Source organism: Mucor mucedo (genome assembly GCF_025094135.1).
Source record: "Mucor mucedo strain NRRL 3635 chromosome Unknown EV154scaffold_46, whole genome shotgun sequence".
In the NCBI taxonomy this organism is placed as follows: domain Eukaryota; kingdom Fungi; phylum Mucoromycota; class Mucoromycetes; order Mucorales; family Mucoraceae; genus Mucor; species Mucor mucedo.
In genome coordinates, this window is record NW_026252330.1 from 184,635 (window position 1) to 206,323 (window position 21,689).

A 21,689-nucleotide genomic window follows, 5' to 3' on the forward strand; every position below is an offset into this window, starting at 1 on the left:
TGAATAGATGAAGAACAGCGTAGAGGGTATGGATGAAAGAAGGGTTGGTTGGCTAACGACGGTTTTTTCTGTCGGAAGAAGGACTGTATATGTTTGGTGTGTTGCCTGACAGTCGGTGTTGATGTCTTTACCATTAGATGGAGTAATCACGAACAGAGGATAAGCAACGACAAGTGGATGATGCGATTTGACTGGAATGGGAAACATTGAAAGTGCACTGACAGTAAGAGCGACACGATGTGATCACTAAATGAAAGTGTTGACAATAGTAGAACGACGTCAAGTACACTAGAGAGAATATACTTGTAGTAGCAGACGTGCATCAAAAAGGGAAGACAGTCAGGATACGATGCCTTCAGAGTATAATCGCTTACATTTTGTGGTAACAAAAGTAACAATGCAGAGACGGAATAGTATGGAACGCAATAGAAATAAAGAAGAAATAACGTGTAAAAAAGAGAATAGACTTATTTTGGTTTTTTGTTAATCTCCTTTTTGAAATTCTGGATGTGTGATTGGTGCGTTCTAGTGGATCTATATAATTTAGACGAAGATAAAAGTTGTCCGTTATCCTTTTCTTTTGTTTTTTTTTGCGAACCAAGAATCATGGACTCAACTGATAAGCAAAACATTATCGATATTATTAATAAGGCTTTAGCCGTTAACCCTGGTCGTACTATAGACGACGTCCATAATATCATGGACAAAATAGGTCTACAAATAACACAAATTTGCCATTACATTGTTTACTTGGGTGCGAATACTAATGTTGGCTTCGAGCGCAGCCCAAAGCCGATGCCGGTAAAAGACATGATTGACCCCAATCATTTTTTGGTGGACCCGGAATTTCGTTCCGCGTGCCTGAAGAGATGGGGATTAGATAGCCAAACGGCTACTACCAGTATTACTTCTGGAGAGGTTCCAGCATTGACTGGTAAAGAATTTGGTGTTGCTGATCTTGAAGAGGATCATCATGATCAACGACAGGATGTTATTGATCTTGTTGATTCTGATAGGGAAGGTAGTACAGAATCAATGATTATCATTGAGGATAACGAAGAGACAGCGGTGGATGTAGAGGATGTGATAGATGCTGTTTTGGTGGAAGGAAGACGAGGAATGACCAGACGATTGGAAAAAAATAACTATGTCGGCGGTTTGACAATATTATCGAATAGGGCCAACGAGTTGGACCAACTCACTCACCGTATTGGTACGGGTGAAGCATTTGACCAATTGTTAGAGTCAACAACCTTGAACGAATTTACTTTGGACTTGCGTGAAATGAAAAGAACAATTAGTACCAGGTCTCAATTAGGGTATTCTTTTAAAAACATTACCTGTCTGTATCATTACTTGCTAATTACGGAATACCATGTATTCAAGGGATTCGATGAATGGGAGTGCATGGAGATCATAGTGCTTAATGATGCTGATCCAGTAGGTTTTATGGATTGTAGAACGCGTGGTGAGCATGTGTTTCGTGTCTTTCAGTTGTTGGGAATGGCAGGTATTTTGGCTGTAGAAGTAATGACGGCCAAAGCATACTCCAGATACCACCGAAGTTTTGAAGAACAATTGGAGATGTTGATGAAACATCTGTTGGCGGTTCTCATGCGTTGGTTAAGTCTTCCTGTGGTTAGGTGGATCTACCGAAATATCCAACAAAAACTTGTTGTTTTAAACCAAATACTTTCGGAGATAGATGTTGTGGGTAACATCAATGGGAAGATAATTTTGCAGACCTGTAGTTTGATTTAAGACTCCAGTAACTTTTTTTTATTTTATCTTTTATATTTACACATTCTTTGGTTAATAAAATTATGTATTTCATCATTGTTGATTTACTTTATTCGAGTGTTCTAACCAATTGTTGCTACTCCTCGCCATAATCCCCGAGTCCGTCTCATACCAGATTCGCGTACTTGATTGTGATCATTCGGTAACTTTAATTAGCATACTCTAAAGTACCGGATGCGGACAAATAACGAGCCAGAGTTTCCGAAGCCCTCCCTACATTTATTTGTCTACAATTGTAGACTACGCCTTGAAAATAAAGTTGTATGTCGTTCCTTGTTGTATAGTATATTCTGTTAAGTTTCGCTGGTTTATTGGGGCTATATTTTGGTAACTCCAGTTTGTTATCCGTCTAAATCATAAAAATCTGAGAATTCCCGTCCGTTATCCGTCAAAATCCCATACGTTTGCGTACTCTGGTCCGTTATCCCTCAAAATCCGTTGACTTTAGGGTACTCTGGTCCGTTATCCCTCAAAATCCGTTGACTTTAGGGTACTCCGGTCCGTTATCCCTGAAAATCCGTTGACTTGAGGGTACTCCGGTCCGTTATCCCTGAAAATCCGTTAACTTTAGGGTACTCCGGTCCGTTATCCCTACAGATCCGATACTTAAGGGTTCCCTGATTACATTAAACTAATGACCAAAATACATTTTAAGAAATTAGAAACGGTTCCGAAATGGTTCAAGCATTCTGAACTTGTATGGGGATTATCTGAGCTAATTTCACATATAAGATAAGTCGCAAACCATATCAGAACATCCTTAGACGTGTGCTGAATTTCAAAAACGTATATACAGTGCCCTCAAAAGTATCGTAACCGTTTAAGGTTTTCGTATTTTGTGAAATGACATCACATACTGATTCACAGGGAGACTTTCCAAACATTTTTATTTTTCTGTTTTTTGTTGTTATTAAGTTATGGATCCGGTTAACAGCGTTTCATAGGAAATATATAAGATATTAACACTCTTATAAGATGTTAAACCCTTTTTTTCCATAACCTTTACATGAAACATTTTTATTCAAAACATGTTACCCGTTTTGAGTGTACCACATTTTTGTTTAGTTCAATGCTGCTCTAATGGTATCACTGCTTTGAAGACTGGTTCCAGTATTGGTGTATTTAACAGAGCTATAAACAAAACTAATCATGATAACTCGTTCAATTAGCGGGCCTGTGAGGAATGGATCGAGGCAAGAGCAGAACAGAATAATTATTATGGGGAGGACAAAAGAAACAGACATTATATATCTATAAGTATTCATACTTATAAAATGGATGAGAGTAGAAAACGTTTAATTGAAAGAAAAAAAAATAGATAAGATCTTGAATACAAAAATATGAACAAATAAACATGATTACAGTAACAGAGGAGTGTGTGGTGACCTAGCAAGGATATAGCCATATTAGAGCTAACAAAGGTTTATCCATGCTGATAACATTTGTGATATAAGCTTTACAATAAATGTTACAGTATGAATTATAAGGATGTTACATCACAAGTCTTACTTAGTACGTCTGAGAAATGTTTAAAATTTAGTTTAAAGCAAAGAGAGTTAAGATGACTTGACATATATTGGAACAAGACTAAATTAGTGACTATGTAATAATCGTATACATTTTTGGTTAATCTATGAAAACTTCGAGATAGCACTAGAGATATGAACACAGAAGACAGTCTTTTATATAAATACTGGTACATTTCATTTATTATTAAAAGACAATCTTATAATCAGTCTCAAACTACTCCGATAGTCTTTTTATAATTTTACTTTTCCTTAAAACTCAACATTTACTAAGCAGTACGATACATATTTGAAGCTGTGTATTCCAAGTATATATTCATATATTCGAAAGGGTAATCAGGAATTGACAAAGTAGTGGTAACAAAATACAAATCCAAAAAGCCGTCAATCGTAAATTTCTGGAACATGGAAAGAAGTGAAATATACTTGAAATACGGATCCAGCAAAGGGAAAATTAATAAAATAAGAGGGAAGTCGGTCGTTAAAGTGATACCAGATGATTGGTTGATAGTTTATAGAGATAGGAATTTGTAGTTAAATTCCTTCGTAGCTAAACTTATTAACGAGACTTTTTGATGAGAATAAAGATACTGTTTTATTATATTATTTTGTTGGTTTTTATATGTATTGAATATGGTACTAAATTAGTTCTTTGACTAATGTTAACACTAAAGTATACTAATTTAGTGTTGGTCATCTTTTGATCTGTCTAATTTAGTAAAAGGTTATTCTAACGCCGATCGCTCAATTGATGACATCGAGGCTCACGACATTAATCGATGACGTATTCAAGATAATTCCTCACTATAAAACCAAGAAAATAACACTATCAACAAATATTATTTTCCTGACACACTTTTAAGTATGCTACATTCTACAGATAGCTAAAAAAACTATCTCTTACGCTGCTATCAAAATTTATAGAAAAAAAAATTAATTTTGTCCGAAGCCGAAAGCTATTAGAAAAAATGCATTACAAGAAAAGGATAAAAAAATAGTTTTCAAAAGTCGAAAACAGTTTATAAAGAGTTGGAAATATTTTTAATAGCTTAAGACTCGTCTTTGCTGAGTATTTAAGTTGTTAAAAAAAGTATATCCTATAAAGCCGATCCGATACAAGACAATCAGATATATGAACGCAAAAGATAATGATGTCAACAGGCAAAACGGCAGACAGCAACGGTAACAGGCCCTGTTATAATAGTTTTAGAATCATATCAATTAGCCATCCACGAAATAATATTGACAGAGATCTATAATCGAACAGATAACCATAGTTGCTTGCAAACAAATGCCCAAGTTGAAGATTAAGTCTTATTTATAGCATAAGTTTGAAGAAGTATTATTTGTAAAAGTTTTAGCGGTAACTAGATCATTTCGAAATATGATATTTATGGACTAGCAAATCTAATAACAGTCAGCTTTAAAAATAGTATAAATAGTCCCCATTATTTCGTAGTTAAAACTTCAGTCAAATAAAGTGACAAGGACTTATAATCGAACCTATAGTACCATTGTTTTTTTTATATACTTCATATTTCTTTTCTCAAATCGGAAGTAATTGATTTGTAATAGTGCTCTTCACCAAATTAGCAACCTTGTGTAAATTACTGGTAGACACCATCAGTCTTCGCTTCAAGTTGTTATGAGCACCGTCAACTCTGGATGTATTGATGGTGCCAAGGTAAAGGTGCGTATTGATCCCAGGGTTGGCAAAATGTTCTTTCAACGGCACCCATGTTGACTCACGATACGCAAACAGTGGGAAGTATCTTGCGTTCAACCCGTAATTATCACTCAGGACATTCACGTTTCGCTCCCGTTCTTCTTCATTGAAACTGTTCATACAGCGATTCCATCTGACCATAAACGTATTCCAGTCATCATCTTTTTAAAAAATATTTTTTGCATTTCGCCAACACGTTCTTGCTGATATGCCAACGGCAGATAAGAATTGTGCTGGATTTAAAAACTGTCTCTAAAGCACCTTTTAATGCCAAATCACGGTCAATAGGAATAATGCTAGTATCGAACTCCTCTAAATAGCACCAAAACAACTTCATACGTAATGTTGAAACCGTCCACTCATAATTGGCTCGGGTTTCGTGTTTTAAAAACACACCGCACCCAAAAAATCTCTTATTGAAGTAATCCATGCCAACAAGGTGCAACAATGGTATACCAAATTTGTTGGTTTTATAAGTACAATCCATCAAAAGCTCTTGAGGAAAACGCCCAATCACTTTCAAGGAATGAGAGTGCGCAAAAAAAGGTTTTTGATGGTACCGTTTCATTCGAGTTGTACGCGTAAATAAATCCAGACTCGGATTCAGAGAATGGATCCAAGAGAGCTTGCAAAGGAGAGCGAGAATCTAAATACTCTTCACGAATCTTCTGTCTGGCATTGTAAAGCGTAATAAGTCTGAAGTAATCACCAGGGAGGTTTTAGCGAGCGTCAATCAAGATATCTTGAGGTGAGCTATTAGCAATCGTCATATCCTTGATTACCTTCATGTGATTATCTCAATCGAGTATGCAGTGGAATGACCAGCGAGAGAATTAGCAGATTCATGATTATGTCCAGAATGGTTTAAGTGCAGGGTGAATTTGCAGTATAAACACCCTGATCTTTTCTCCCACTGCAACCGACCACCCACTTGAAAGGGCAATTGATGCGTCCTGTCTTCGAAAGTATTTTACCGGTGGACTTACTGCTGTTTTTTTCATTGCGAACGCACTTGAAATCCAAAGACTTAAGTCGACGATCGGGGTAATAACGAGAACGGCTTAAAGAAACAAGGGAGCCGTTGTCCTTGCAGTGATCGATCACATACTTTTCAGAGTTTCGCAAGAGCTAAACTCAAGTTGAAAAGGGGCAGAAGTAGACAAAACGACGAAGGTTTCGCCCTCGAGTTTTTCGTCGAGATCATTGTCGTGATCATCGTTAAGATCATCTACTTCGTAGACGCTTTCAAAATTTCTTCTGGTTCGAAAGGGAAGGGGCGCCTGCAAATCATCGTCAGAAAGGTAAGAGGTGTTTTCGTTTGATAAAGAAATTAAAACAATAAAAGTCAAGACAAACGTAACGGGATTGGGATGAAAGTAAAAAGGTACAATTTATTAATGCTTTGACAGAGCAGTCCCGCCGAAATGTCAAAATATAAGTGAAATCAAATACGCAGTTCCATAGGTCAAAAAAGACCAAAACAAATCGAGGGGGTAAAAATAAGAAAAGAAGGGGTGAAAATAACAATTCCCTTATCAGGTCAAAGATTCTGTTTGTGGTGATCTGCTATATTGTTGCTAAATTAAATAAATCCATATCTATGACATCAATACATTAAGAATGATGAAGGAATCAATTACCCATTATAGATAGTTAGTACTATCATATCACAAGGTTACAAGAACACAGTGACTAAGGCTTACTAAAGTTATGGAAGGACAATGTGTCTAAGATGACAGTACTTTCTACGTGTAACATATCTACAAAATAAGCAGTTAAAGCTAACAGGATACACACTGAGAAAATGATAACAACCTCAAAGATACACTAAAGATAGTGGCACAGCATATAGTGATTTTATATAAGTACTTGTTCGTTTTATTTCATAATAAAGTCAATCTTATAAACAGTCTTATATTACTTATATCCTGCCTTATAATTTTACTTACCTATAAACACAACACTGTGTTCAAAAAAATCGGTTTTCAGGTTAGAGAATCTGGTACCTACCTCAAGATCTTTGTCATTGTCACTCAGTCTCTCACTCTCTGTACTATGAATGTCGTCAACAAAAAAAAATGATTTATTTTTGTTTTAAAAAAACTGATTGTAGAAGTCCCACAATGTTTCGACACCGTAAGCGAGAACTGCAGGCCTCCGTTGATTTTGGAATAACTCACGCAGGTTTAAACCAGCAAAAAAATTCTATAATTCCCAAGGACTGCTGCTCTTGCCGGTTGTAATTTGGATGCAGGGAACAAGTCCAACAACAACAAAGCGGTAAGACCTGCGTCCTCTACAATCGGAGCAAGAAAGGCTCCAAGTTTCAACGCGAGTCGGATTGATTCTAACTCAGAACGTGTTGGGTTGGGTGAGTGAAGCACTACATTTTTGTTTGATAAAGATAAATAAGTTAAGGTGATTTTGAAAACATCATTGAACAACTTACAAGCATGTTGGCGCACGGTGAGCACCCCATCATTTATTAAAAAAAGGATCAAAGCCAGAAGAAGGTCTCGAACCTGTGATGCGGCCATGTTTCCTTGTAAGAAAATATACTCCCTTACGACCGTATTCAACTCCAACTGCCCTCTAGCAACACGAGCAAAGGGCAATCGAATGGCATTTGTGGTGGTTGTGATTGCGTGTACAATAGCACCAGGAAAACGTCGAAAACGGTCACCAACTAGAGAGAGATACAACATTAGATGCAGGTTACTTTTATCGAGTAACCATTACCATGGTAACAAACTTACCTTCATACTGACGAGCGAAAACGTCAGGGGGAGGGGCCGCGACAAAGGGAGCCACAGGAGAAGCCGCAGGGGAAGTCGCCCCAAAGGGTGCCGCAGAAGGAGCCGCAGACAAGGGCGCAGGAGTAGCCGCAGGAGGAGCCGTACCAGGAACCACAGGCGAAGCCGCAAGGGTAGCCGCAGGAGAAGCCACAGGAGAAGCAGCCACAAAGGAAAGCCGCAGGAGGAGCTGCTGGCAGAGGAGCAGGAGGAGCTGCAAGAGTAGCCGCAGAAGAAGACGCCATAGAAGCAGGGGCGGCAAAAGATGCAGCGGCAGAGAACACCGGCCGAAATAGGGATCGATAAGAGCAAGAACGCTATCAGAAGAAGAAGAAGAAGAAGAAGAAGAAGAAGAAGAAAGCAGAGAGAGAAAGAAAGGGACTGAGACAATAGAAGCAAATTAGCTACAAGCAATTTGATTTGGACGCATATGCCAGTTTTTGATTTAGATGTAAAAACCGAGAGCTATCCAATGGTACTAGTCTTGAAGTCTAGACATCGGTAGCCATTGTAAAAAGTACGTTTAAATACCAGCATCTACACACACCTCATTTTCCCGACTGGGTTCGATTCCTATAAGAGACAAGTTTAGGCTGCTTACATCGAATAAAATAAATTGGGATCTTAAATACATGTACTAATACAGACAAGCGCCGTTTTTTTAAATATTTTTTTTTGAAGGCCAATCTTTTTCCAAAACCTGCTTTTTAAAAAAATATAAACAATAAAATAAATATTATCCTGGAACTAGTGCAATTCGATTTTACTAAACTATCGGCAAGATTTTTTTTTATTTTGTTCCTGTTTTACCTTTTCTTTTTTCCTTTTCTCTGTTTCAATTTAATTTCTCTATGAATTCTCAAACTCAGCAACAAATTTTTCTCATCTTCAAAATGTTAAGACAATAACAAACTGTTCTTTATGCATTTAGTGAAAACATTGCTACCAAGAACCAAGAAATTGTAGATTTGTTGTACCTTACTGTCATTAATGTGCGTTTGCGAGGAGAACAGCAATTGCAGTACGACTTTTTTGCAGCCGATTTCTCGAGGAACTTGGAATGGCTATTACTTCCATGCCTTTGTTAATACTAGAGAAATTATCAACAGAACGTGAAATAACGGTGTGGGTGCCACAAGAGTGTCTGAAAGATACACTTTTTGGGAGGTACAACATCCCAACCTTAGCGACGACGACGAAAAACAAGTAGATTGCTTCCGTACCCCATATCAAATGGGAACGGACTCTTTAAATTGGTTTGTCAACAGGCTGTCTACTCATCCTGAATTTGATTTCAAGACACCAAACAACGTTCCTATCTCCATCCCGATAGCTACCTGTCTTTTAAGACTGGCCAATTGTCCTTTTGGATACAAAAACATGTATGTCCTGTATGGTTTTTTATATGGCAGCTATACCAATTTCACGAGGCGTACGGTAAAAACCATCAAAGATGTGCTTAGCTATATGATGGATTGGCCTACCAGTTTAGCCATAGCGAGTGCTATATCTGCTGGATTCAACAAAGCCCTCGGTGTGAGTATTCTTGATGCAATTGGTGCTATTGATGGCAAAAAACTTTACCATTCATAAGCCAACTCCAGCCGATTATGGAGCAGGGTTCCGTGACAAAAAAAAACAACTACACCATTAAACTTACCGCTGTTTGTGACGATACATGTATGTTTACTTACATTCGCCAGGGAGACTCTGGTAGTAATGACCAATATAAAGATAAGAGTTGGAAACTAATTTACTTTGAATACACTACGGAGAAGTCACGATGCCTCAGCCTATAATTCCAGTTATCTCAGCTGGAAGATCATGAACAATCCTGGGCATTACTTCCCTAAATGAATTTATTTTCTCGGTGATTCGGCCTATCGTACCATTGCCAATTCGGTTACACCATTCCCTGAAAGTGAATGTCTCCGGGATCCGCGCAAGAGGTTAGTCAACTATCTGCATTCAGCCAGAAGAATGGCCATTGAAAGAACTTTTGGTAAGTTCGTTCATCAGTGGAGATTCACACAATTCCATATTTACGTGTATAATAATTTGGATATCAATGATATCATCGGGTCGTGTGCTATTCTACACACTGCATGAACGGCAAGATGGGAGCTAGGTTTCGATGGTTTGGTTCTTGAGCCTGCTGGTCTTGTAGTTGGAGAGCAGGATGATACATGTGTTATAGGTAACCGTGCCCGCTTGGGCATCTTTAATCCAGCTTTCCTTAAATGTGTCAAGTACCAAATTTTTTTGAAAAATAAAACAAATTTATTATTGAAGAAAAAAGCCCACTATATTTTAGTCGATGTTATGAGGTTTATATTCATCGGACAAAGGATAAGTGATATCAAGCAAGTCTGACGGAACAGGAGAAACCGTCGTGACATTGCCATCGATCGCATGTCATTGGCAGAGGGGGTGGAGGCAGTGTTGTATGGGAGGGTGCTGTTGGAAAGGGTGCTTCTGACGACGATGTTGCTGGTGTTGGTGTTGTTGGCGTGGGTGTTGTTGTACGCGCTGGTGCTGCTGGCAGAAGGACTGTTGTACTGATAGTCATTGGCTTCAGGAATACCATTGACATCTGGGCGGAAGTAGTAGCTGGTGTGGTTGGTATAATTGTAGTCACCGTTTTCAAACGCATTGTAGCTGGTGGCGTTGTTGTTGCTTGAGCCGAAATCCCCTTTCATTACCATCAGCATCTGGCGCTCGATATCCAGACTGGCCTTGCAACAGCACGGCGATGCGAGACTGCACCTGGTCCTGTTTGTCCATGGACTTCAACGGCTGACCAAAAAACGTTGTCGAAGGAGCAAGATTTCTCCTGAACGTTCTACTGCTCAGGCTCTCCACGCTTAAAACAACGTGCCTCAATCTCCTTAATAGAGGTCACCAGATGCTCGATCGTTCGGTTGACCCCTCTACTTCTACTGGCAGCCCCACGAGTCACACCCTCCTCAGCACCATTGTCTTCGACGGTCCTTCCTCGTCTAGCACTGACAGCCTCACCACGAATATCGATCGTCTCTCCAAGAAGAGAGGAATACACATTACGTGGGATCACGGTGGGCACCTCATTGGTGGCGTTCTCCATCGCATCATGGTAAGTCCAGTTTTCAATTGGTTCCCTACCAGTCGCATTCAACCTGTCATTTCGATGTCTGAAGGCAGCACAGAAAGCAGAACACTTACACTTTAAAGCACTCGTAGATATTCTTTGTTTGGTGCTGGTTTTGGTGTTGAATGCGTGCAACATGACACGGTACAACTCATTTCGTTCAGCTAAAGTACGAGTGGACTCCAACCGGTTGTTGTTATTAGCATACAATTCAATCCGAGTAAAAGTGCTGGCTTAATTCCACTTGCAGTGACTGTAGCTCGTATCTGAAACTTAATAGTGGCAGCAGCATCCGTGAAATCAGCATCTGTGGCATCTGCAGTGGCATCTGCAGTGGTAGTAGCAGTGGTAGTACCAGTGGCATCAGCAGTGGTAGTAGCAGTGGCAGTAGCAGGAGCAGCAGGGAAAACGGGGGCAGCAGCCGGAACGACGACACGAACCTTTTCTTCTTCTGAAACAGTAGTAGCATGCGACGGTTGCTACCATAGCCTACACCATTAGGTGTCACTTAAATAAATTGGAAATTAATAGGGTTGTTGTTGTTGTTTTGATTGTTCATTTTAAAAAAATGAAGGTAAGGAAACAGTAATAAAATTTTATTTTGTATTTTCGCATTTTAGTTGTCTATTTTAGGACCGTTTATTTCTGGAGGCTTCACATTCGATGCCCACAGATTTTTCATTTTTGAGCAGTAGATTGATAATAAAAACATATGGGAACATTGTTTTTGACAGAATTCAATTTAGGAAAAAAATATTCATAAAAAAACATTTTTTTTAAAAAAAAACGGAGCTTGTCCATATTAGTACATCTTCTATTTAAGATCTCAATTTATTTTGTTTCATGTCAGCAGCATAAATCATACAAATCTGAGAATTCTGGTCCGTTATCCCTCAAAATCCGTTGATTTCAGGGTACTCCGGTCCGTTATCCCTGAAAATCCGTTGACTTTAGGGTACTCCGGTCCGTTATCCCTGAAAATCCGTTAACTTTAGGGTACTCCGGTCCGTTATCCCTACAGATCCGATACTTAAGGGTTCCCTGATTACATTAAACTAATGACCAAAATACATTATAAGAAATTAGAAACGGTTCCGAAATGGTTCAAGCATTCTAAACTTGTATGGGGATTATCGGAGCTAATTTCACAACTAAGGTAAGTCGCAAATCATATCAGAACATCCTTAAACGTGCGCCTGAATTTCAAAAACGTATATACAGTGCCCTCCAAAGTATCGTAACCGTTTAAGGTTTTCGTATTTTGTGTAATGACATCACATACTCATTCATAGGGAAACTTTCCAAACATTTTTAGTTTTCTGTTTTTTGTTATTATTAAGTTATGGATCTGGTTAACAGCGCTTCATAGGAAATATATAAGCTATTATCACTATTATAAGATGTTAAACCCTTTTTTTTCATAACCTTTACTGAAACATTTTTATTCTAAACATGTAACCCATTTTTGAGTCTACCACATTTTCGTTTAGTCCAATGCTGCTCTAATGGTGTCATTGCTTTGGAGTCTGGTTCTAGTATTGGTGCATTGAACAGAGCTATAAAAAAAATTAATCAAGATGACCTGTTCAATTAGTAGGCCTGTGAGGAGTGGATCGGGGCAAGAGCAGAACAGAATAATTATTAGGGTGAGGACAAAAGAAACAGACATTATATATCTATTAGTATTAATACATATATAAAAAGGAATGAAGGTAGAAAAAGGTTTATTCAGAGGAGTAGGAAAAATAGATAAGATCTTGAATACAGAAATAACAATAAATAAACATGCTGTTATTTATCTTTATTGACAGATTGGGTAAACAAAAGTTGGGGGATCAGATTAACAAAGACTGACTATTAGTCATAGGCCGTTCCCAAGCAAAACTTTTTTTACGTTTTGCGAACAAAAGTATTTAGCTCAAAATAGTAATTTAAACTATAAAAAAACATTTTACCAGCCAAAATTTATGGGGGGTTGGGCAATTTACAAATTAGTAATTTATACCCTCGTAGGTGGGGGCTATAAATTACAAAAAAGTAAAAACATGTGAGACATGACTTAAAATAATATTTCTAATTACTAAATTAGCATGTCTTATTTACTAGTTGTATATGGGCCACATTGCTATCCTCAGTATACTAAAATTATAAGCTAGTACTTATACTGGGGGGACCAAACCTTTTTACAAATCGAGCGATTTGTTTTTGAAAATAATGTTTGCTTGGGAACGGCCATATTTAGTTTGGGACATCTTTGGGGTAGCGGGAATGAACACATATAATTTCGCAGATAGATACAGAGGATAACATGAGCTGATATTATTAATGTTTTATAAGGGAGTTCAAAGGCAGAGTTACCAAGGGAACGCATGTTAAATGGTTTTACAAGCACAAGGGACAACGGGGATACATTATTTGGAACACAGGCGTTAGACAGGATACAATAGTGATGTTTGACAGTGACATGTGTGACAGGAGGCAGAGAACAGGGAACAGGTGGAACAGGTCGAACAGGACCAATGGGCTGGTCGGGTTTCAATAATGGTCTCAGACATTTTGCATGATTATCTGCAACTGAAACATAGGCGGTTCATGACAGTCTTCTTACTATCAACCGGCGGGCTGACCGATCGTCTTTCAGTTTTCGATCGGCAGGTTGACCGTTCGTAAATTATTTTTTGACCGGTCGGTTGACTGGTCGATGTTTAATTGCTAAAACGTGGCTGTAGTGTTTGTTATTTCAAAATATATGGAGCTTTTACAAAAACTGCAATAGCAGAAGGTCAATTATTGTGTCCAAGGCCTATTTGTATATTGAGCTGAAATTTTTATGGCTAGAAAAGTAAACGCATTTTCAATTTTTTTTTACGCAGTCTTTGCCATAAACTTGATATAGTCATACTCCTGATTATTATTCCGCCTAATCACGTGTGCAAGGAATGTCCAAAAAGACAGAAGTTTACTATTCTGGTTGCCATGGAATCTCCTGTAAAGTCTTACCCAACATAATAATTGCCTGTGTTGAAGTTACGCAACTCCTTGTAAAGTATATCACTACAGGTGTCTAGTCCTAATGTTGTATTTTGTACGCATTATAATTAACCTGACTAAGTATTTCGATACCATGTCTTATATACCAAATAATGCGATACGAATCATTTCTCATGGAAAACAATTAATATAACCTGTCCCTAAGCTTGAACCTGATAAACGTTTTGCTCTTTTTTAATTAAAATTTTATACCCCAAAAAACGTTTTGCTACAGATTTCTGACAGACGAACGATTGTAACATTTCTTTGAAACATAAGCAATTAGTTTAAATATTTAGTTATAAAAACGTTTTGCTGATAGTTATCAAACATTATTAGTGCTAAAATATTAAAGCGGGGGAGCATAGGGAAAGCCCGTCGTTTGAAAGAAACAAAAAGAGCAGACAGTAATTTTTTAACACTCGACTTCGATCCAATCTAAGGCTATAAGATGACAACGAAATGCTTTCAATTTAGACATCCCACCCGTCTTTTGAAACGTAAAACAAGGAATGCTTATCGGTTTTTTTCTTATGATTTTGTGCGTATACAATGATCGTGGAATAGACATAAAACAGCTATTTCTGATAGTAAAGTAGCGATAGTATTTAATATAGCTCTCGGCTACTATTAAAAGAAGAACGCGAAAAAGAAAAACAGAATAATTCGACTTTTGCACCTACATACAAAAAGTCGCTTTCCGACAGGTACGCGATTGAATCCAAAATGCATATTGAAAGGTGGTGATGGACGACAAATTTCTTTATCTCTCACCCTTTTCATTGTTCGACATCAAACACAAAAAAAGCATAAATAACTGAATTAAATAACGTGCATGTTAGTATCAAAAGCGAATGTAAGTACAAGGTAAACCAATCATCTTGTAACGGATAACCAATTATTTTTGTTAGATCTAGAAAACTATGCCATCTTATTAGTCAAGGTTTGAGAATGTCAAATATTCAATTACCAACCGAAGAAGGTGAGCTCTTTTTTATTTTAAAAATGTATATATATTAAGATGTACATAATCAGAACAATCTACGCCCTTGCCCATTGGGAGGAGACCGATGGCAGTGCCAATGAAAAAAAATGGCCGGAGAAAACCAAGACGGTAGCTCTTCCGGTAAGAAAAAGAAATCGTACGCCACCAACCCGTACGTCGATGACGCGGTCTCGTTTTAAAATGACACTCAAAAATCCGATGAAACCAATGTGGTCAGACCAGTACAGGTGCCTACCACCTCTGCAAAGGAGGCTGATGCAATTGTAACGCCCACAGTGGCGATTAGACAAAACAAGTCTATCTTAAATTAGGAACTTCGACTTAAGGCGATTAGAGTATGAATAATGCCTACTCTGACCTAAACTACCCAGCACGAAAATATAAATAAGTTTTTAAAAGACATCTTCTTTTATTTTAATGCCGGTCAGACATACTATGTGTTGCGAAAGTGTATCCAATACGTTGGATGCTATCACTTTTTCTGTTTCTTGGAAGAGTCACAGTTTCAAGGCAAAGGATTACCCAAGAAACACATGCAAACAATAAAAGGTAAAACATACATGGCCTATTGCATACTTTAAAAATTTAACCTTCTTTTAATAGACGGTCAACATAGTAAGTACCAGACCAGACTATTAAAAGCTGCTGGTAAAAGATTCCATGTCTTGTTCAAGGAGTTTAAGTACGGGGCTCTTGCTATTGTAATTCCTTACTCCGTTGCAGCCTTTGAACGATGGAGCAGGGAAAAATTCAAGAAGTTCATTAGTGTTATTAAGCAGGATAAGGCCTTAACGAAGGAACTACAAGATCTTCAGCTTCGCTCGACTTCTTTGAACAAAACTGGAGAATTACACTACATACATTATAAAGACAGCGACTACATATATTATAAAGACAGCGACTACATATATTATAAAGACAGCGACTACATTTATTGCAATGATATTCAAAATAATAAAGAAGTTCACTTTTGCTACTTGGCTTTCATTCAAGGTCGTAGTGTTTCATTGATCCTAATTGTGACAAAATGAAATATTTATACGAAAGACCAGTATTTTATTTTAAATTTTCTTCCTTTCTTATCAATAACAAGAGTCGCGGCTCTTTAGAACGTAACCCACAAGCAAAAGATAGTAATGTAGTGTGAGAGACTAACGCGGTGAATCGTTCTATTAGAGTGCCAAGACCTATAAGAAGGAATCAGTACGACATTCTTCTTCCATGTATAGAGTCATCAGTTTGGGTAGATAAATTGAAGTCAGCAAAGACAGAGTTAAGTGATAGACAAGGAACACAAACCCCGAGCTTCTTCAAAAATGAGTCAAACTAAACAAAAAAAAAAGAGAGAATGTATCATGGTGGCCTGTTCATGGTAAGTGCATTGATTGATGGCCAAATCAAGTAGATTCTTTATGAAGGGGGTTGTCAGGAACGAGGGAGGAACGAAACAGGAAGGACAGGACAGAGAATGAATAGCTTCTTGAAGCAGGTTATTTATTTAAGAATAAAAGGGAGGAAAGAAAAGAAAAGATGATTATGAATTATATCTGATAAAGAAAACTGGGAGAAGTGAAATTTATCAGCTATATTTATAGAGAAAGGAAAACAAGAAATTAAATAAAAGAATAAGCAGTGACAAAAGTTAGTCATAGCTTATGTGGATCATGACAAAGGATTTAAAGAGCTGACAGATCAATGATAAATATTGAGTTTGAAAGCTGGTTACTCATATTGCATATTTGGGGCATAAAATGTAACAGGATCATGACAGGGGTTTCACTTTAAACAGTAATGATAGATTCATTTTGTTTACACAGAAGGATGATGAACAAGTAAAGAATAATATTGTACAATGAAAGAAAGACTCAATGGAGTATAGTAAAGGGAACAACGCTAGCAGTAAAAGGATGTATCCAATTTTGACCGAGAAGCTGATCTTTTTAATACAGGTCTTGGTGTAATTTGTAAAGATGAACGTATGCTACTATCGTGTATGTCATGATAAATAGGATGAAGGCGTATTGGCTTTAAACACGAAGCATAAAATGCATTTTAAATGAAGGAAAACAGGAACAAGAGTATGTCACGTCTTTTCTATGTTAAAAAAAAAGTTGAAGCTAAGTAAAGATATAAGTCTTTGTAAGGAACAAAGGACAGCTGTATAAAGTGGAAAATAAATGACAAGTCTATGTATTCTTTTTCATTTATTTTTATATTGATAGTTTAATTTATATCTAAAGGGCCATAAAATTTAGAACGTTGATGTAACCTCTATGACTGATAAAAGGTGTATGGGAGACATGTCGGTACGTAAAGAAGGAACAAACGAAACAAGTAGCAAAGAATGTAAATTGAAAGTGGTGTATGCGCACGGGTGCAGGCAAAATCAATGGTCAGCAGAAAATCTCCGCACACGTCATCTATCCCCCCGGTTCTTTCTTTTGCTTTATTCTTTTCTTTCATCTGCCACATTATTCAAATCTTCACGTATCCTTTAAAATAACTAACCATCTACACACTTTGTACTGCCAGATATGGTATACGAAAACAGCTTGATGTGTAAAGGAGGAATCTAGTGATGGGACAGGGGTTTTTAGGTCTGCGTCCTTTATTATAAGTTCTGATGCGCCACGGTGTAAAATCTGATGTGAAGAAAACGAAAAGGTAAAAAGAGAAACATTTAAAAAAGGCACGTTTGAACACGTTTTTCACCAACACTCTCTACAGCCATATCGCTTTTGTGCCAAACCACATAGTGTATACGTAATAGAAGTAGATGTAATTGACATAAATGGAATAGTCTGTATCACAGATCTATCGGTAAATAAAGTAACAAGATCCAGTGATATTGAAAGGATCTGAATATACCCATTCCGACATAAGAACACAAACTTGACTTGTGTATTCGACAGTCAAAGAAGAAATTTATTGATGACTAATTACTGTCAAATATGAAATTAGTTTCCAGCTGTCATTTAGTATAAATAAACCCCAAATTATTATCTTAACATCTTGGTCAATAAATTTATAAAGGAATTCTAAACGTACTTATGTACAGTCCCCTCCAAGATAAAAGTATCATTTTGCAACACCGCGTCATTTTCTTCAAAGGACCCCCCGAAATAAGAAAGCTTTTATTCGTTAAGTTTCTCATTTTTAAAAATAAAGATCTTTACAATGCCTCAATTAAGTCCCACTCAAAAAGCCTATGCAGTCGCGAAAAAGAATGAAGGCGTAACTATTGCCCAAATTGCTCGCGAACTGAAGTTTACCCATGCTGCAATTAAGCGTGCGATTGAACGTTGTGAGAAATCAGGTTCATTTGAGAGAAAAAAAGGCACTGGTAGACGTACGATCTTTACTGAAAGAGACAGACGAGCCTTACGATACTATGTGATTACTCATAGACGAAGTACTCTTGCCGAGATCATGGCTAATGTGGCGGTTAAAGCTACAAAGAACACCTTTAGAAAAGAGCTTCACCGCCTCAACTTGAGAAGTCGTATCGCGAAGAAAAAGCCTTTTGTGAACGAAGAACAGAGGAAAAGACGTCTTCAGTTTGCCAGGGACCACGAAAGTTGGACTTTGGAAGACTGGCGTCGAGTAATCTGGACAGATGAATGCAGCTTCCAAACTTGCTGTTCTTCTTGTCCTATTAGAATTCGACGAGGCCCAAAGCAAAAAAATGCTTCCTAGTTGTTTAGCACCACATTTAAGAGTGGAAGGTTGTCCTTGTCTATTTGGGGAGGAATAACCTATAATCGTCGAACCAGTTTGGTTTTTTTCAACAAAGGCCAGCGATCTAGCAACGACTTCATAAAGCAGGTTTATGAACCAGTGTTGTTGGATTTTTACAACAGCTGCAGCACACCAGTATTGATGGAGGATTATGCTCCAATCCATACTGCAAAAGTTGCTCGTGAATGGAAAGACAATCACCAAATTCTTCGATTGAATTGGCCACCTCAATCACCAGATTTGAACCCAATCGAGAATCTTTGGATGATCTTGAAACGAGCAAAAGAAAGACGTTTTGAGTATGTTCGAAACATAGAATCATTGAGGATTCTCGTAGAATCTGAATGGAACTTAATGGGCGTTGAAAAGATTAATAAGTTAATCGATTCAATGCCAAAACGAATGAAGGATGTGATCCGAAGTAAAGGATACCCTATCGATTATTGAGTAAATGAAAAAAATGGATTTTTTATTTTTTTTTGTAAAAAATTGTATGAACACATTTAGTAAAGGTTCCTTATGGATTCCATATACATCTCACTAATTTTAAATATTTGAATGTCGAGTATATCCTTCAAAGTATATTAATCATACATCTGTGATGTATCGCAAAGTTGTAAAATGATACTTTTATCTTGGAGGGGACTGTACATGGCCAAGAAGAAAGTTTAATTTGACTGACAAGAGTGACGAGAACGCGGGTAAAAGAAGAGCAACAATGTAACCAACACGACAAAGTAACCATGGGACGCAAAATAAACGATAAAGCAGAAAGAATATCAGTGAGGTTATATAAAGACATAAAAAAGGGGAAATTGGAAAGCGCAGGGATTGTTGTCATAAAAAAAGGAGGTATTTTTTTAAGTATCGAGGGGGGATAAAAAGGGGGATTTTTTTTCAAAAGTGTTGTTCTTTATCCTTTTCTTGTATTATTTTTGAAATGGTTGAACAAGGTTTAAAAGAAGTTGGAAATTTATTCAATAATAGGGACGCTCAAATAAAATCGAGCCTCCAGGTTCCAGCTTCCAGCAAATTTTTTTCTTTGTCCGATGTCCAATAAAGATTTGCATAAAAAACTATAAACTTGAATGATATTTTTTTGTGTCCAGCTTTTAGATTCCAAACTTTTACTCAGAATAAGATTTGATTGGAGGAGGTCCTGAACATGATGTAATGAATCAATGAGGAACGTATGATGAAAGATAGTAGAGAAAGATGTACTAGAAGAGGCCTTATGTCATTACAAAGTATAATTTTTGGCTCCCGATATGATGATGAGTGTTATATAAAAAAAAAAAAAACGTAGCGGATTGTCCTTCATTTCATCTTAAATATCACATAAAATTTTAAAAATGAACCAAACACCTGTCAACATTCAGCCTAGACCTCAACAAACTGAGGAACTGGAAACAACTCCACGTCTGTCTGCAGCTACCCCTAGACCCCAGGGAAGCTCCACGACTAATAGTCGTCCTGGTGTTACAGACAAGATCCCGAATGCAAAGAGCTGGATCAATGACTTCGATAGTAATGGCAAGTGCTCAAAAGATATTGCGGTTGAATGGATGCTAGTAGGAGATAATTGGAGTAAATTCAGCGGATGTGAAAGTCAAAAACCAGGTGAAGCCGAAAGCCAAACAGGTATGGCGAAAAAGCTGGCCCAAATCCTCGTCAACAGAGGACATCGTGAAAGAACCACAAAAAGTATCATAGAGACGATTAGATATTTGAAAAAATCGTTTACCGCTACTTACAAGACGGTAACCGCTACTGGATATGGTGTTGATCCTGCTGTTGATGGTAACGTCACTGTTGAAGGTAAGAAGAAAACTACTAACTGCTAACTATTATACCGTTAAATTTGTTTAACTTACTATATCTAAACTTTTAGAGAAAACCACTCATTTGTTTAAGTGGTATTATGATCTTCTCCCTTTACTTGGCTCGGATCCACTTGTAACTGGTGAAGGAATGCAGTCGAATGGGAATATCGTCAGTGGGACTCCTGATTTAAGTGCGTATGATGAACAGCCTGATCATGAAGACGATGTTCATTCAACCAACATGGATGATGTTGATGATGTCAACTTGGATGATGATGATGATGATGATGATGTTTTGCCCCTCTCTTCCACTAGACCACCTTCGCCTAGACAAAGTAGAGGAAAAAAGAGGAGTCTCAATGAGTGCATTACCGACTTCTTTGAGAGACAAAGAAAAGCATCTAAGAAGTATGAAGATCGCGAGGACGAGCTATTGGAGTTTCAAAGAGAAAAGAGGGATGACGAGAGAGTAGCAATGATATTCGAGAGACAAAAGCAATGGCTGCTTTTGAATAAAGAACTTCGAAACGAAGAAAAAGGATCTGAAGGATATGAAACCATAAAGAAGTTTATGAAAGACCTTGCAGATTATTAACCTATTTTTTTTTAAAATAAATGTTTATTAATTTTGAGCGTTGTTATGCAATATATCATTCTTCAACTGATTTCTTCTGAAATTTAAACTACTATCATCATCTGACCTATTCTGCGAACTACTGATGAATCTTCTATGTCCACTGGCCTCTCTGAACTCCTCTATGTCAGTTGAATCTTCTAAAAGGAAATTATGCATAATGCAACAAGCACGAATCCATCTTCCCGCTTCGATCAAAGTTTTCCTGTCACGAATTGTAATACGAAGCTCTTGAAGGCTTTGGAACTTTCCTTTCAGAATTCCATTGCAATGTTCAATTGCGATACGAGTTTGAGCTACATACAAATTAAATTTCTCTATTTCTTCTTTTGTAGCCTGTACTGAACCGGTTCTGTATGATGAGATGACAGTCGAGGTAACACTGTATGCACTATCAGCTAATATATATTCACCAGGGGAGAAATGTCTATGTGGGGATTTGGCCAGACTTGTTGCTTGATAAACATTATTATCATGAATAGCACCA

The 21,689-nt window shown here is 37.5% G+C and overlaps 3 protein-coding genes across 3 annotated transcripts; 2 read left to right on the forward strand and 1 right to left on the reverse strand.

Annotated features, from left to right (window-relative positions):
• Positions 1-606: 606 nt before the first annotated feature.
• On the forward strand, positions 607-1,761 carry EV154DRAFT_563633 (uncharacterized protein; the record flags this gene model as incomplete). The annotated part of the gene is made up of 1 exon (XM_051605797.1): positions 607-1,761. The coding sequence occupies one exon, from the start codon at positions 607-609 to the stop codon at positions 1,759-1,761; it is 1,155 nt and encodes a 384-aa protein (XP_051457562.1).
• Positions 1,762-13,123: 11,362 nt separating this feature from the next.
• Positions 13,124-14,137, reverse strand: EV154DRAFT_481547 (uncharacterized protein; the record flags this gene model as incomplete). The annotated part of the gene is made up of 3 exons (XM_051598397.1): positions 13,124-13,545; positions 13,972-14,035; positions 14,075-14,137. The coding sequence occupies 3 exons, from the start codon at positions 14,135-14,137 to the stop codon at positions 13,124-13,126; spliced, it is 549 nt and encodes a 182-aa protein (XP_051457563.1).
• Positions 14,138-14,452: 315 nt separating this feature from the next.
• On the forward strand, positions 14,453-16,038 carry EV154DRAFT_481548 (uncharacterized protein; the record flags this gene model as incomplete). Its single annotated transcript, XM_051598398.1, has 7 exons — positions 14,453-14,501; positions 14,639-14,708; positions 14,844-14,857; positions 14,913-14,944; positions 15,023-15,127; positions 15,436-15,556; positions 15,611-16,038. 7 exons carry the CDS (start codon positions 14,453-14,455, stop codon positions 16,036-16,038), a joined length of 819 nt encoding a protein of 272 aa, XP_051457564.1.
• Positions 16,039-21,689: the final 5,651 nt, after the last annotated feature.